Raw genomic sequence first — 15,189 nt, forward strand, 5'->3', positions numbered from 1 at the left:
CTCATAGCAAATCCTGTTTATACTAAACTGACATGTCAACACAAACATCATTTTTATAGCAGTTAAATTGTGCAATAACCAGTTGCCCTCATAAGGAATGAATTAATTGACCTGGTGTTCTTTGAGACATTATTATAATCAGAGGCTAAATTCTGGTGCAGAATATCAAAATATCAAGCAGCTCATTTTAATATTGACCTGTTTAGGACAAATGTTCTTCTCTTTCTCAATTATTTAATGTATTCACTTTTTGTTAATAGTGTTAGCACTCGTCTGCCAAATATTGGAGAAACGATACATGGACACAAGTTTTTTATTGGATTTGGGGGTAAAGGAGCCAACCAGTGTATCCAGGCAGCTCGACTTGGAGCTAAGGTATCAATGATTTGTAAGGTAAGTTTTAATCTTAGGCTGCTGTACGTCAATCCTCCTCCCCTGCTTGAATTTTTTTGATGATCTTGAGTCTGAATGGTTGGCGAGTACAAAGGATTTTTGGAAAATGCATGACTGTTTAATCTCTTGCCATAATTCTTTCCAGTTCCTGGGGATAAGATAAGGAGTCAGCATTTCTTTGCTGTGAACAGCAGGTCCTTTGTGGAAATAAAAACTTGATTTCAATAGAAGCAGGAAAAATGTAACACTTTATCAAATATCATTGTTAAAATTAGTAATTGAAGTCATTATAAGAATGACTATTTTTTACCATAAGAACATAAGAATAGCCTTACTGGGTCAGACCAATGGTCCAACTAGTCCAGTATCCCATCTTCAAGGTAGCCAATCCAGGTCACAAGTACCTGACAAAAACCCAAATAGTAGCAACATTCCATGCTACCAATCCAGGTCAAGCAGTGGCTTCCCCCGTGTCTGTCACAATAGCAGACTATGGACTTTATTTTACTTTATAGTCTGGTTATGTGCTCCCACTATATGTGTTTTTCCCTAAATGATTCTTTTTCTTTCCTTAAAGATTGTAGTTCATCCCCTTTGCCTTTTGTACCAGTTTGTAATAGAACGTGAATAATTTGTTTATAATATCTTGTTTTGTCCTCCCCAATTTTTTTATTTTTATTTTTAAAAAACAATTGTTATACGCATTGAAGTATATGATATTGCGTAGATAACAAATCCCAATAAACTTGAAGAAACTTGACTTCTTCTCCGGGAACTTGTCCAAAACTTTTTTTAAACCAGCAATGTTAACTGCTTTTACCACATCCTCTGACAATGCATTTCAGAGCTTAACTATTCTCTGAGTGGAAAAATATTTCCTCCTATTGGTTTTAAAAGTATCTTCCTGTAACTTCATCGAGTGTCCCCTAGTCTTTGTAATTTTTGATGGAGTAAAAAATCAATCCACTTATACCCATTTTACATTACTTAGGATTTTGTAGAATTCAATCATATCTCCCCCTCAGTTGTCTCTTTTCAAAGCTAAAGAGCCCTAACTTCTTTAGTCTTTCTTCATACGAGGAGTTCCATTCCCTTTATCATCTTGGTCACTCTTCTTTGTATCTTTTCTAGTTCCACTGTATCTTTTTTGAGTGTATGGAATACTCAAGGTGAGGTCACACCATGGGTCGATACAGAGGAATTATAACATTCTTAGTCTTGTTTACCATCACTTTTCTAATAATTCCTAGAATCTTGCTTGCTTTTTTGGCTGACACCACACATTGGGAGGAAGGTTTGAGCTTATTGTCTACAATGACATCCAGATCTATTTCTTGGGCGCTGACCCCCCCCCCCCCCCCCCCTATCACCAAGAGTGAAAGAAGATAGACTCAGGAGTAATTGAAGGAAATATTTCTTTATGGTAAATGTGTGGAACAGCCTACCAGTAGATGTGGTAAGACAAGAACTCTATCTGAATTCAGAAAAGCATAAGGCAAGCACAAAAGGTCTGTGAAAGAGAGGGAAGGATTACAGATCATTTGTTTTGGATGGGCAGACTAGATAGGCCAAATGGTCTTTCTCTGCTGTCATAGTCTATGCTTCTGTGGGTCGGAGAAGATACCAATAGTGGCACCAGAAGAGTAGTCTTAAAGACTGATCGACACATCACTACCTCATCTGAGTCCACTGCAAATCAGGGATGAGCAAAACACACTCCAGTTGATATCACAAATAAAACAGATTTGTTGTTTTTTTTTTTGTTTTTTTTTTTTAGTTCATTAGTTTTTATTGAATATTATAAGAAATTTACAGAAGGCAGTTCAAAAACACAAAATCTGAATAAGACACAGTGGTGTAGAATAAGTCCATATCTACAATCATTTACATACAACCAGATTAATAAAAAGAATCTAGGGTATGTGTAACTGCTAATAGAAGATATATGAAAGGCAGAAAAGCAGGGAGAGTGAAATAAGAGAGAGGGAAAGAAAGAGGGAGAAAAAGAAAAAGAGAGAGATAGATAGATAGAGATAGAGAGGCAGAAGTGTCTACTGGTTAGAATGAACAAATGAATCTAAGAATGACCAAGGTGATTTATTTCGCACCATGTTTGTGGAGAGTCGAGAAATCATGTTTTTCTCATATGCATAAGATTCAAATTTGTGATACATGCTCAGAGAGTTCCACCAAAAGGTGTAGTCAAGTAGCGAGGATGATTTCCAATTTTTCAGAATATGCATAAGAGCTGTTACAAACATGGCATCAATGAGTTTAGGTGGGCAGTTTGTTTGTGCGAAACAAGGGTGTTGAGAACGAAGAATTACAATGTCCATGGAAATCTCTTCTGAACACTTAGTAATAGATTTTATAGTGTCCCAAATACGAATCCAGAAGGAGTGAACTATAGTGCAATGAAAAAGCATGTGATCGAGAGTTCCAGACTCTTTCAAACAGTTCCAGCAGGTGGAGTCTTGTTTTAGCTTCGCTTTCCACATGCGATATGGGGTCCATACTGCATTCCACATAACGAAGAACATTGATTGCGAGACTCTGGAAGATAGGAGAGGACGGTTTGTGGAGGACCAGAAAAGTTCCCAATCTATATCAGAAAGCGTAGTCTGCAGAATCGAGTCCCATTGGTTCATTGATTGAGGTGAAAAGGTGAAAGAGTGATCTCTTAGAATACTATAAAAAAGAGATATCGCTCTACCCTTCATTAAGGCCAGAGTAGACCAGTGGTGAACAGTGTGGATTGAGGTCATAAAGTCAGGGCGCATATGTACCTTAGACAGTATTCCAGTAAGCATGAGCCATTGGGAATGTATAGAGGATGGAAGTGAATATGCAGATATTGTTGATAGTCCCCAAATCTTTTATTTTGCTCCTCTGTTCTTATCTATTTATAAATACATTGATTCACTAGAGGTCGGTCTTGTCAGACAAATCTGATCAATTTCTTTGACTTGGTGACCAGAGAATTGGGTAGAGGGCATGCACTAGATGTAATGTATTTAGATTTAGCAAAGCCTTTGACAGTGTACCACACAGACGTCTAATAAATAAACTGAGTGCTCTTAGGATTGACCCCAAAGTAATGGGCTAGGTCAGGAACTGGTTAAGTGGAAGACAACAGAGGGTATTGGTCAATGGAGATTACTCTGAGGAAATGGATGTTACCAGCGGTGTGCCTGAAGGTTCTGTTTTTGGTCCTGTTCTTTTTAACATTTTTATAAGCAGTATTGCTGAAGGGCTGTCAGGTAAGATTTGCCTCTTTGTGGATGATACCAAAATCTACAATAGAGTAGACATCCTGTATGGTGTGAGTAACATGAAGACAGACCTAGCAAAGCGTGAAGAAAGGTCTGAAATTTGGCAGTTAAAATTTAATGCTAAGAAATGCAAGGGCATGTATTTAGGCTACAAAAACCTGAAAGAACGATACAGTTTAGGTGATGAAGAACTTATGTGCACGACAGAAGAGCGGGACGGGTGTGATTGTATGTGATGATCTTAAGGTGGCCAAATAGGTTGAAAAGCTGATGGCGAAAGCTAGAAGGATGCTAGGGTGTATAGAAAAAGGTATGGCTAGTAGGAAAAAGGAGGTATTGATGCCTCTGTATAAGACTCTGGTGAAACCTCAATTAGAATATTGTGTACAGTTCAGGAGACCACAACTTCGAAAGGATGGACAGCTACTAAAATGGTGCATGGTCTTCGAAATAAGGCGTATGGAGACAGACTTAAATATCGCAATATATATACTTTAGAGGAAATGCAGGAGAGGGGAGATATGATAGAGACGTTTAGATACAATCAGCAAAAAAATTGTTATTAGCCTAATGGTGGAAATACCCCATGAAAGTACATTTATATTAGGTGGAGAAAAAGCCTTGTCTTTTTTCAGCGTGAGAAGTGCTATAGCAGGAAGATCTACTCACTGCTGTTGTTGCCATCGTCAGAAGATAAGTGAACTGTTTTGTTCTTTTTCTGGATCCCTGTGCACAGTGGTGGCTTTGGTCCCATTTTGAAAAGTTACATTTTGAAACGTGTGGAGTTTTTTTGCCTATGATACAGAGCAGGACTGGCATAAGAACTCATTGGGTTGTCGTCCGTATATTGTTGATAAGTGGAGGCTTTTTCTCCACCTATTATAAATGTACTTTCATGGGGTATCTCCACCACTAGGCTAATAACAATTTTTTTGCTTATTGTATTTAAATTTTGTTATTGCGATTTTGATTCTTGAGAGATGTTTAGATACCTACATGGTATAAATGTGCATGAGTTAAGTCTCTTTCAGTTGAAAGGAAGCATTGGAATGAGAGGGCATAGGATGAAGTTAAGAGGTGATAGGCTCCAGAGTAATCTAAGGAAATACTTTTTTACAGAAAGGGTGGTAGATGCGTGGAACAGTCTCCTGGAAGAAGTGATAGAGACAGAGACTGTGTCTGAATTCAAGAAGGCATGGGATAGGCACGTGGCATCATGTTTCTATGACATGTGATAAGGACACAATGAGAGTCTACTCAGTGCCTTTTTTGATATGTACCTAGCAAGGAATATGAAGAACTCTGGTAAAGGAGGACATATGGCCCAGCCCCATTCCATCCTTAGGTCTGCCCCATTCCATCCTGGCCCCACCCCATTCTGTCTCCCAACCCCGCGCAACCTTGTCTCTTCCGGCTGGGTCTGGAATGCATCTGCACATGCGTAGATGCGACGTGATGATGTTGCACGCATGTGCTTATGTGTGTTGTTGTCACCTTATCACATCCGCACATGCGCAGATGCACACCAGATTCAGCCCCGCTCTTACCAGCTTTTCAAAACCCGGACAAAGTGCCAGGTTTTGAAAAGCCGTCCGGACATGTCTGGGTAAATCCGGACGTCTGGTAACCCTATTCCACACCTACCTGTGGGCATGGGCCGAATAACCATGAAGACTTCTGGTTTTATGCTGCTCATCCAAAAGCATGAGCCAGATGACCATGAAGACTTCTCTAGTTGGCCTTGGCTCCTGCAGATACAGATTATCTTTCTTCCCAATTAAAACAAAAATAGTTATGCCCCTCCTGGGGCTGGCTGCCCAGGACCTCTCCAGAAGACTTGGAGGTCAGGAGTCTATTGTGTTGTTTTTTTTTGTTTTGTGTCCAACTCATAAGATTGAATCGGAATTCAAGGACAGGCCTCAACGATGAGAAGAGAGTACACTACGAGGGAGTTGTGAGGGTAAGATGTCAAGAGACCAGCCAAGGGTGTATAGTTCAAAAATTCACTTTATTGATGAATATGCCACAATGGCTCAAAGACTCTTTGAGCCATTGTGGCATATTCATCAAAGAGTCTTTGAGCCATTGTGGCATATTCATCAATAAAGTGAATTTTTGAACTATACACCCTTGACTGATCTCTTGACATCTTGCTCTCATGACTCCCTCGTTGTGTGTCAACTCAAAGATTGTCAGGAACCAAAACATTTATTCCAAAATCTTCTTAAATTGGAAAGCAGTCCCCTTTTAATCCATTCACTTCCAAATGACTGCAATAATTCTCGACATTTATATTGGGTCAGGCTTCACAAGAGCTGCTCTCCTGCTACCACCATTGTTGCTTATTCCTCCTAGGTACATCCACCCACTGACAGAGATCGAGTCATTCAACAAGTAAAAATTACAGGGAAAAACAATAAAGTTCAGTACTCCTTTCTTGCCATGGCATGCAGACTCCAGCTTCTGGTTCAACATTGTTCCACTGATCCACAAGAAGTCTCTGCTCTGTCTCAGCTTTCAGATTCTTGTAGTCCAGTAGACTCCTCCTTCAAATTCCACCCTGCTGTTGGATTGGGCAGAAACATGGGTCTCCTTTTCTGATTGGAGAAACTTGATGCCAGTCTTTTACTCAGGTGAATTCACATCACTACACTTAGGCCCGGATTCTCAAAACGGCGCCAATATTGGTGGCCACCTTAAAAGCGGCTGTCAATTGTGCGTCAATCATGCATCGGCGCCAGTTTCTGAATCAAGCCAATGCAAAAGATAGGTGCCGGAAATGTAGGCCAGGTTTTTCCAGGCCTACATTTCCAGCGCCTATCTTTGCATAAATCATGCTTTAGACTGCCTAACGCTACATCTGGCATTGGCCATGCCTACTTAGGTGTTTGGAGGTCTAAAGCGCCTACATAGGGTCAATTCTGGCATCAGTTTTCTAGGTGCCAGTATGTGCTTCAAATCTAGGTTAAAAATGCTGTTTGGATGGTGTTTTTAATGGAGATATGGGCGCCTACTGGCACCTAAAAAATTGACGGCGGTTCGAGAATCCAGGCCTTACTGCCAGGGATTGATTCCTGGTGAACTGCAGAGCTTTTGTGATATCACTTGCTGGTTCAGGCTGAAGTTATTTCTGGGTTTCTTTTCCCTGTTTCCATCTTTTTCTTTAACTCCTAGACCTTCCAAAGTGATGAGGTATAGACCCTGTCACACCACTTTAGGGGAATGTAGGCAGAAAAGAAGCTCAAAGAAATGCCTCATTTGGGAGTTTGAACAAAAGTTTAGTGTTAAAAATAATTCCTAATATACATATTGAATCTTTAAGATATGAGAGTAGTATAATGAGTTTACAACTGTGTGGGAAGAACTAGTTAGGAATATTACTCATGGTGAGGTAATTTTTGAAAGGAGTTTTGTGCATAAATCCTTTTTGTATACATGTAGAATAAAATTGCCCCACAGTATAGGTAAGTGTAAAACAGTGGTCTCAAACTCAAACCGTTTGAAGGGCCACATTTGGGCCTCAGAAAAATAGTTAATGTCTTATTAAAGAAATGACAATTTATAGTTTATAAATCTTTCCTTAATAATAATATTGTAATTTATAGCTAAAGAGACATATGTTCAAGAAACTGTTTTATTTTACTTTTGTGATTATGATAAACATACCGAGGGCCTCAAAATAGTACCTGGCGGGCCGCATGTGGCCCCCAGGCCGCGTGTTTGAGACCACTGGTGTAAAAGTATATGCAGTGACAAGAAGAAACATACTTCTGCATGATCCGCATGTAGGTGTGATCATGGGTGCAGTTTGAGCAATGCATGAGCAGTTGTGAAACATACACATAACATACATACCTACATATGGTAATACTTCAGCTGCATTTAAATGTGATTTCTGCAGTTTGGGGAGGCTCTTTTATAAAAACAGATAGGTGCGTATGTGTTTTTATAAAGTAACTCCAAAATAGGTGCCTACTTCGTCTCCCAATCTAGGCAACCTGTTATAGAATTATCCTCAATGTGTTTATACTACCCAATGGAGGACTTTTAAGAACTACTGTTAAATCTGCTTTATGATTTGCAAACCAATTACATAAAAAGAGTTTGTCTGTAAATGAACAACTTGCTTTATATAAATGTTGAAATCTAGATTACTTTAATTACATACCCTGGCTTTGCAGAGTCTTTTCTTTTAACTCTTGCTAGTCAAGTTTTTTATGAAACCTTTTTCTCCAAATTGCACGTCTCTGTTGATCTGGATGTGGTCCAAAGTGAGAGGTGGAGGGGGCCTTTCCTGGAAGCCCTGTTTATGCTTTCTGAAATTCCACGGCTGATGTGACCTGCTGGAGATATCATAAAACTATTTATACAGATTCCTCAACAAAAGCTAGCCTTGCCACATTGTCTGGAGACTATTTATAGATTTGGAATAGAGGAAAATTCAACTAATGGAACTTATTTGGTGTTAAGCAAAGATACATCTCAGGAGACTCTGTTGTCCATTTCATTGTTTTTGTCATTTGCTTTTTTTTTTAAATCTTTTTTATTGAGATTTTCAGAATAAATAAACAAGATATAAACAAAATATACAAATATACAGTAATTAACTAATACATGAAACCATCTAATTGTACGTATCTCAGTTAATATATAGAAAAATATTAATCTTAAATCAATGCAACCAGTATCTCATGTCAAACATAGAAGGTGAGGCCAGTGCATATAATTTCAGCTGAAAATATACATGCGAAGCATAGTAGAAAGTTCCCAATGAGCAACACAAAATGACATAAATTAAATTGAAAAGAAGTGACACAATATATAACTTTGAAATTTTGTTCTTAAGTACTATGGGCTCCTTTTACAAAGGTGTGCTAGCGGTTTTAGCGCGCGCTAAAATGCCGCACGCGCTAGCCTCTACCGCCTCCATTTAAGCGTGCGCTAAAAATGGAGCCCTATATGTCAATGATCGAAAACACAATAGGATTGGACAGGGATCCATACTCTATGGAATGAACTAGTAGAATGGTGTTTGTCAACAATAACACTTTCAAATTTAGACGTTACGCATACAGTGTTCCACCATAAAATAAATTCCACCTTAGATAGGTCCTTCCAACAGAGCAAAATATTTTTTATAGCCAGAAACAGTAAGATATTGAGCAGCCGAGCATTGGGTTTCAAACAAAGAGTGAGCGAGGCCCTGTTGTCCAAGAATAATAATTTTAAGATGTAAGGGTTCCTGAATGTTTAATATGGAGGATATGGTGTTTCGAACTTTGTCCCAATACAATTTAAGATGTGAGTATTGATATATCATATGAGGCAGTGTACCTTCAAATTGTCCGCAGGACCAGCATAGATTGGAGCCTTCATTAGAAAATTTAGCAAGAAGATCTGGGGGCCATTAGCAGACTTTTGTAATGAATGATAACATTTTCCCAAGGAAGGGATGTGGGTGGGTATTATTTTATTCATCTCATAATATATATGAATTTGTCAATATTTTTGCTGTATTAGGTTGGTATTTCTGCAGTGGGTGGGGAGGCGATGGGAAGGTTTTCTATTTTAATATTAATTGTTTTGCATATTTGATGTATTACATAATATTCAAGATATTACAGAATATGATTATAGAATGATATGTTGTATTTTAAATGTTACATTAAGGAAAATCAAGTGTGTATTTATAAGATCATATGTCTTTTTCTGTTACACTTGTAATATGTAAAAATGAATAAAAATTTTATAAAAAAAACAAAAAAAAGAAAATTTAGCGAGTTTCTGTGGAGTCATTTGCTTTTAACTGCCATTCTATAAGGTTTATTACATATAAGCAGAAAATACAAGCAAGTACACCAAATTGTACTAGAAAACACTGGGGTCCTTTTATCAAGGCGCGGTAGGGGTTTAACGCGTGGAATACCGCCCGCCTGCCGCGCTAGTCGCTAACACCTCCGTTGACGAGGCGTTAGTTATTTTGGCTTGCCGCGGGGGTTAGCGCGTGATGAAATGTCTGACGCGCTAACCCCCGCAGCGCACCTTGATAACAGGAGCCCACTGTGTAGAAATACTGAGGCTGACGTTCAAAGAATGTAGTCTCCTAACTCGGATAGGTAGGCAGCGGCTCCTAAATTGGTGTCTATGAAAATTTAGTAGGGCTGGTTCCTAAAAAGTGGATGGCAACAGTGACGGTTCTAGGGCAAAGAAAAAGTTAGGAGTTTAGCTTGGATTTGTCAACACTAGGCATCCAAATCTAGGCAAATGAATGGCAGTCCCAAATTTAACAACAGAACTTTTAGGCTCCTAAATTAAGGCAGATATTCGGCTGAAAACCTAGGGCTCTTTGTACGAAGGTGCGCTAGCGTTTTTAGCGCACGCACAAGATTAGTGCGCTAGCCGAAAAACTACCGCCTGCTTAAAAGGAGGCGGTAGCAGCTAGCACGCGTGGCATTTTAGCGCGCGCGCTAAGCATGCAGTAAAACCGCTAGCGCACCTTTGTAAAAGGAGCCCTTAGTCTGATTTTATATAGGTGCTCTCTGTGGAAAATGGGGTATCCAGGCTGGAGTTTTATATTTCCCCAAGTATTTTACAAAAGGCTCTTCCAAGCAGCAATTTGATAAAATTACATTTAGAGAAAGAGTTTCGTTACATGGCAGCTCTGAAATTACAGAGTAATACTTTTAAAACCAATAGCAAGAAATATTTTTTCACTCGGAGAATAATTAAGTTGTGGAATGCATTGCCAGAGAATGTGGTAAGAGCAGTTAATGTAGCTGGTTTTAAAAAAGGTTGGCACAAGTTCCTGGAGGAAAAGTCTATAGTCTGCTGTTGAGTCAGACATAGGTGAAGCCACTGCTTGCCCTGGCTAGGTGGCATGGAATGCTGCTACTATTTGGGTTTTTGCCAGGTACTTGTGACCTGGATTGGCCTCTGTAAAGACGGTATACTGTGCTAGATGGACCATTGGTCTGATCCATAAGGCTAGTCTTATGTTCCTTACCTTTTCAGCTACTACTTTTGAGATCCAAAACAGCCTACCTTTCCTCTTACATTTACATACTTTCTTTACAAAATGGTTTGTTGCCCTTACAATAACTTATTTCTGTTTTGCCCACTGCTTTTCCCATCCAGACAACTCCTTGATGCAGTTCCCCATCAGAACAAAGTTAGTTTTCTGAAGTCTAGAACCTTAGCTTTCAATTAACCCTGTCCATACTTTTCTTAATATTAAACCACACCATCCAGTGATCACTGGATGCCAAATGATCACCCACTATAACACCAGAAACACTCTCCCCATTCATAAGCACCAAGTCCAGCATCACACCATCCCACATGGGTGGAGTGGTAGAACCATGTGGGAAAGGCCAAGGCAGGTGGCAAGGAGTTGAGTGAGAGGAGGATAATGAATAAAGAAGCTACAAGTGTGGTAATGGGAAGTAGATGAAAGATACAAAGGAATGGGATGCTGGGGAAGGAGCGAAATGGGAGAGCTAAAATATAAGATGAGGAAATGGAAAGTTGATAGGTAAGTGAAATGTAAAAGGGAGGAAATGGTTGAGGACAGGGTGAGAAAGAGTGAAATTTGAGTGGACCGAGAGACAGAAAAGAAAGAGAGAAAAGAGATTTATAAAAAGATCAATATGTTAGAAGAGAGAAGAAAAGCAGCTTCTGAAAGGAGAATTAGCAAAAGAGAAACAAAGCAGAAAAGAGAAACTGGGACAAACATGGTAGAAAAATAAAATGTCCAGACAACCAAGATAGAAAAAAGTGTTTTATTTTAAATCTATTAACTAGAATATGTTAGTTTTGGGAAATGTACATGGTAGAGTCTTTGTATTGTGTTAAATAACAAGGAAATGCTTTTCTGTTTTTATCTCCAGTGTTGCAGTATATGCTGAGTTTTCTTCTTAGGGTTGCTGGTTCAATTTTTGTTTACATATTTATATTTCTAATTTGTGATTCCTTGTGCTGTATTTGGTGAAGATCTGTCAGTGTGGTAGTAATGTTAGGTGAGGAGATCAGGGGACAGGAATGAAAGGGGACTGGGGGCTCCATTCTTAATTTCTGCTCTGAACCCTATCCCAGACCCTCGCTGTAGATGGTGGTAATTCTCAAGCCCAGCCAGCTGAGGACTGCCTCTGAAGATAGCTAGAGCTCCCTTCTACCATGCTCACTGGTGCAGTGGTCAGTTTTTCAAAAGTGTTGTCTTGGTTGGTATTGCAATTTTTAATATAATATCTATATAGATTGATTCTGGTCTTTAGCATTTGGCTTGTTTCATCTATGTAATATGCCTCTTTGCACTTTTGCACTGAATGATGTATACAACATTAAAAGATGAACATTTGAAGGATCCCTTTATGATGAATGTTTTTTTCCCATATGAGTGACCATGGGATCCTTTGAGATGTGCTTGCACAGTTTGCAGTTTGTCACACCACAAGGATGTGTGCCATTCTCTTCTTCATGGGTATGTGTGGGGAGCTTCCTTAAAATATGCAAAAACCCACTGCTGCTTAGATGCACACCTTTCTTTCCTGAATAAAATGGCATCTCCTCTGTTTTTACAACATTTAACACACTAGTTGGCTTTTCACCTTGTTGCTGGAATATTTCCTATCTCAGGAGGTGATATTATCCTCTTTCCAGTATAAAAAAAAATCAGAGCTGAGCAATTCTTGTCCTGTTACCTCTATTCCCTCATGTCTTCTCGTATAATGCCATTTTCAATTTATTTATTTAATTCATTTTCTATCCCATTTTCCCCAAGGAGCTCAAAACGGGTTACAGGTTAAACATACATAAAATACAGTTAACAGGTTACAATATGGCAGCTACAGTACAATTTTATGATACAAGGTTGTGTCCTAATTCTATACATACTAGGGGTCTAATACCAATAAACATAAAATAGAGTTCAGAGGTTAAAATTTGACATAGTTATCCTCAACAGTGTAAGTTTTTCAATACAAGATTTTATCCTAACTAGATACACATTAGGGATCTAATTCCAATACACTTGGAGGAGCATAATCGAGAGGGACGTCTAAGTCCATTTACGTCCATCTCGCAAGTCATCCAAAGTAAAAAAACAACTTAAGACACATTTTCGAAAAATACATCCATCTTTTTTTCGTTTCGAAAATCGTCTAATTATACGTCCTGCCGATCTGATCATCCAAGTCACTAAATCGTCCATCTTTATACCGTATTTTTGTCCAACTTTCCGTCCAAGTCCAAAATGCCTAGAACATGCCCTGTTGGACGTGGGAGAGGTCTGCAAATTGATGGACTGCACACCCAGACATGCCACCTAAATAGTGGGTACCTTACAGGGCACTGCTGTGAACTTCACAAAAAGGGTGCCATGGCTTCTCCTCCCTACAGCTCCCTTATAGGTGACGGAGAGCCCCCCAAACCACCTCCAGAATCCCTTAGACCCACTTATCTACCACCCCAATAGCCCTTATGGCTGCAGGAGCCACTTATATGCCAGTAAAAAAGGGTTTTGGGGGTATATAGGGGAGTGCACATGTTTCAATATCAATACAGTGATTACAGGAGCTTATGGGCATGGGGCCTCCTCTCCATGGGTCCCTAACCCACTCTCAAGATGACTTAAGCCGCCTCTGTGCTGGACGACTAGGCTTTCCTATGCCAGGCGGCCAGGTGATGATGGTCTGGAGGCTGAATTTTAAAGGTGTGATTATGATTTTTCTGGGGTTGGGGGAGGGGTCGGTGATCACTGGGGTAGTGTGTGGGGACCTGTTTTATGTGTTTGCAGTGCTTATCTGGTGACTTTCGGTGGGTTTTTGTGAATTAGACCATGTTTTACATGGTCTAAGTCACGACATCCAAGTTCCGTCGATCCTGGGCTGTATAATTTTCGGTTATACATGCTGTACGACTAAGTCTAAGCCAGCCCACGTCCCGCCCAACTCCCACCCTCGACACTCCTCCCGAAATGCTCCGTTTAGCTTTGGTCGTTCAGCGGCACTATGAAGGCCTAGGTCGTTTAGAAATACGTCCAAAGCCCGTTTTTACTATCGGCACTTGGACGTATTTGCGAAATGTTCATCCAATTGCCGACTTAGGCCAGTTTTTGGACGTTTTTCTCTTTCGATTATGAGCCCCATAATGTACAGTTACAGGTTAAATTTGCCATAGTTACAGTGGAAGATGTTTCAATACCAGTTTTTCCTAACGTGATACATACTGGGATCTAATACCAATATAATAATAGCTTTATTTTTGTATACCGCTATACCACAAACAGTTCAAAGCGGTTTACAGAGGAAGAGACTGTACATATACAGCAAAGATACAAAGAGTAATTGTCATTTCTTTTTAATCCATCGGTCATGGACAGGGGAGTTAGGTGAAGAGATATGTTTTTATTGCTTTCCTAAAGCTCAGGAGTCCTTCAAGGGATCTGATCTGCGGGGGCAGTTGGTTCCAGTGGCCCAGTATGAAGTGGGAGTAGGAACGTTGTTTGGCAGTTTACAGTTGAAGGGCATGGCCAGGAGGCATTTTGAAAGGTATTTCATCCTGGGAGCGGAGGGACCTGTTTGGTACGTACAGAGGAAGCTTTTGCCATTATGTAGTCCGGCGCCATGTCAGGCAAGGATCTGAACGCTAACATCAAGCCCTTGAAGCCATATATGGCCATGGGCAGCCAGTGAACTGACGATAGAACCTACGGCATGATATCCTAGTGTGGTTGCATCATTATGAACTGTTATTCTAACTAAAAGTTTATATAGTATTTTCTTAAAGAATATTTGTACTTATAAGAAATATTTTGTATCTTCCTACCATCTTGTATTTTACTGATTGTCCAGTCTTCTTTGGTGTAAACTGCCTAGAAATCAGTCGGTTATGGCGGTATAGAAGAATAAAGTTATATTATGTTAAATGTTATCTTCTGTTTTGAAAGATTCACCAACTTGTATATGGTGGGAAGTTTACCTGAAAGTTGTAGATCAGGGGTGTCCAACCTGCGGCCCGAGGACCACATGCGGCCCAGTGAAGTATTTTGTGCGGTCCCCGGTCGAGGGCGATACAATGTTTTCCTCTGCTGCCCCTGGGTGTTTACCGTCTTGCCGGCTCCCTCCTCTGTCTTGCTGCAGCATTTGCATGTTTGTGCGGCCCCAGAAACATTTTTTGGGGCCAATGCGGCCCAGAGAAGCCAAAAGGTTGGACACCCCTGTTGTAGATCAAGCAGAACATTCTACAGTGCATTTTGCTTGATTTTTATTTTACTCGGTTCTTTCTGTGAAAATTTCTTTCCAGATGTTTCAGGAAATGTAATTTCTTGAGCAGGGGATGTGCTGTTTCAAAACTGTGCAAGCAAGCCAGTTTGTTCAAATCATCATATACTGTGGTATTAAGCTGATACTAGCTGAGTTTAAACTAAGGGCTCCTTTTACTCGGGGAGGAGTGTGTGGCGCAGTGGTTGGATCTACAGCCTCAGCACCCTGGGGTTGTGGGTTCAAACCCCGCGCTGCTCCTTGTGACC

At 39.9% G+C, this 15,189-nt stretch overlaps 1 protein-coding gene across 3 annotated transcripts in view; it reads left to right on the forward strand.

The window, feature by feature from the left end:
- RBKS (ribokinase) overlaps positions 1-15,189 on the forward strand; it is a 164,108-nt gene that overhangs the window by 36,923 nt on the left and 111,996 nt on the right. For 2 of the 3 annotated variants that reach the window (XM_033939329.1, XM_033939327.1), the window contains exon 2: positions 261-393. In XM_033939329.1, the coding sequence (XP_033795220.1) occupies positions 261-393 (133 nt within the window). The remainder of the gene's footprint in view (positions 1-260; positions 394-15,189) is intronic. The other variant, XM_033939328.1, reaches the window with a different exon arrangement.

The sequence above is a fragment of the Geotrypetes seraphini genome, chromosome 3 (genome assembly GCF_902459505.1).
Source record: "Geotrypetes seraphini chromosome 3, aGeoSer1.1, whole genome shotgun sequence".
NCBI lineage: Eukaryota > Metazoa > Chordata > Amphibia > Gymnophiona > Dermophiidae > Geotrypetes > Geotrypetes seraphini.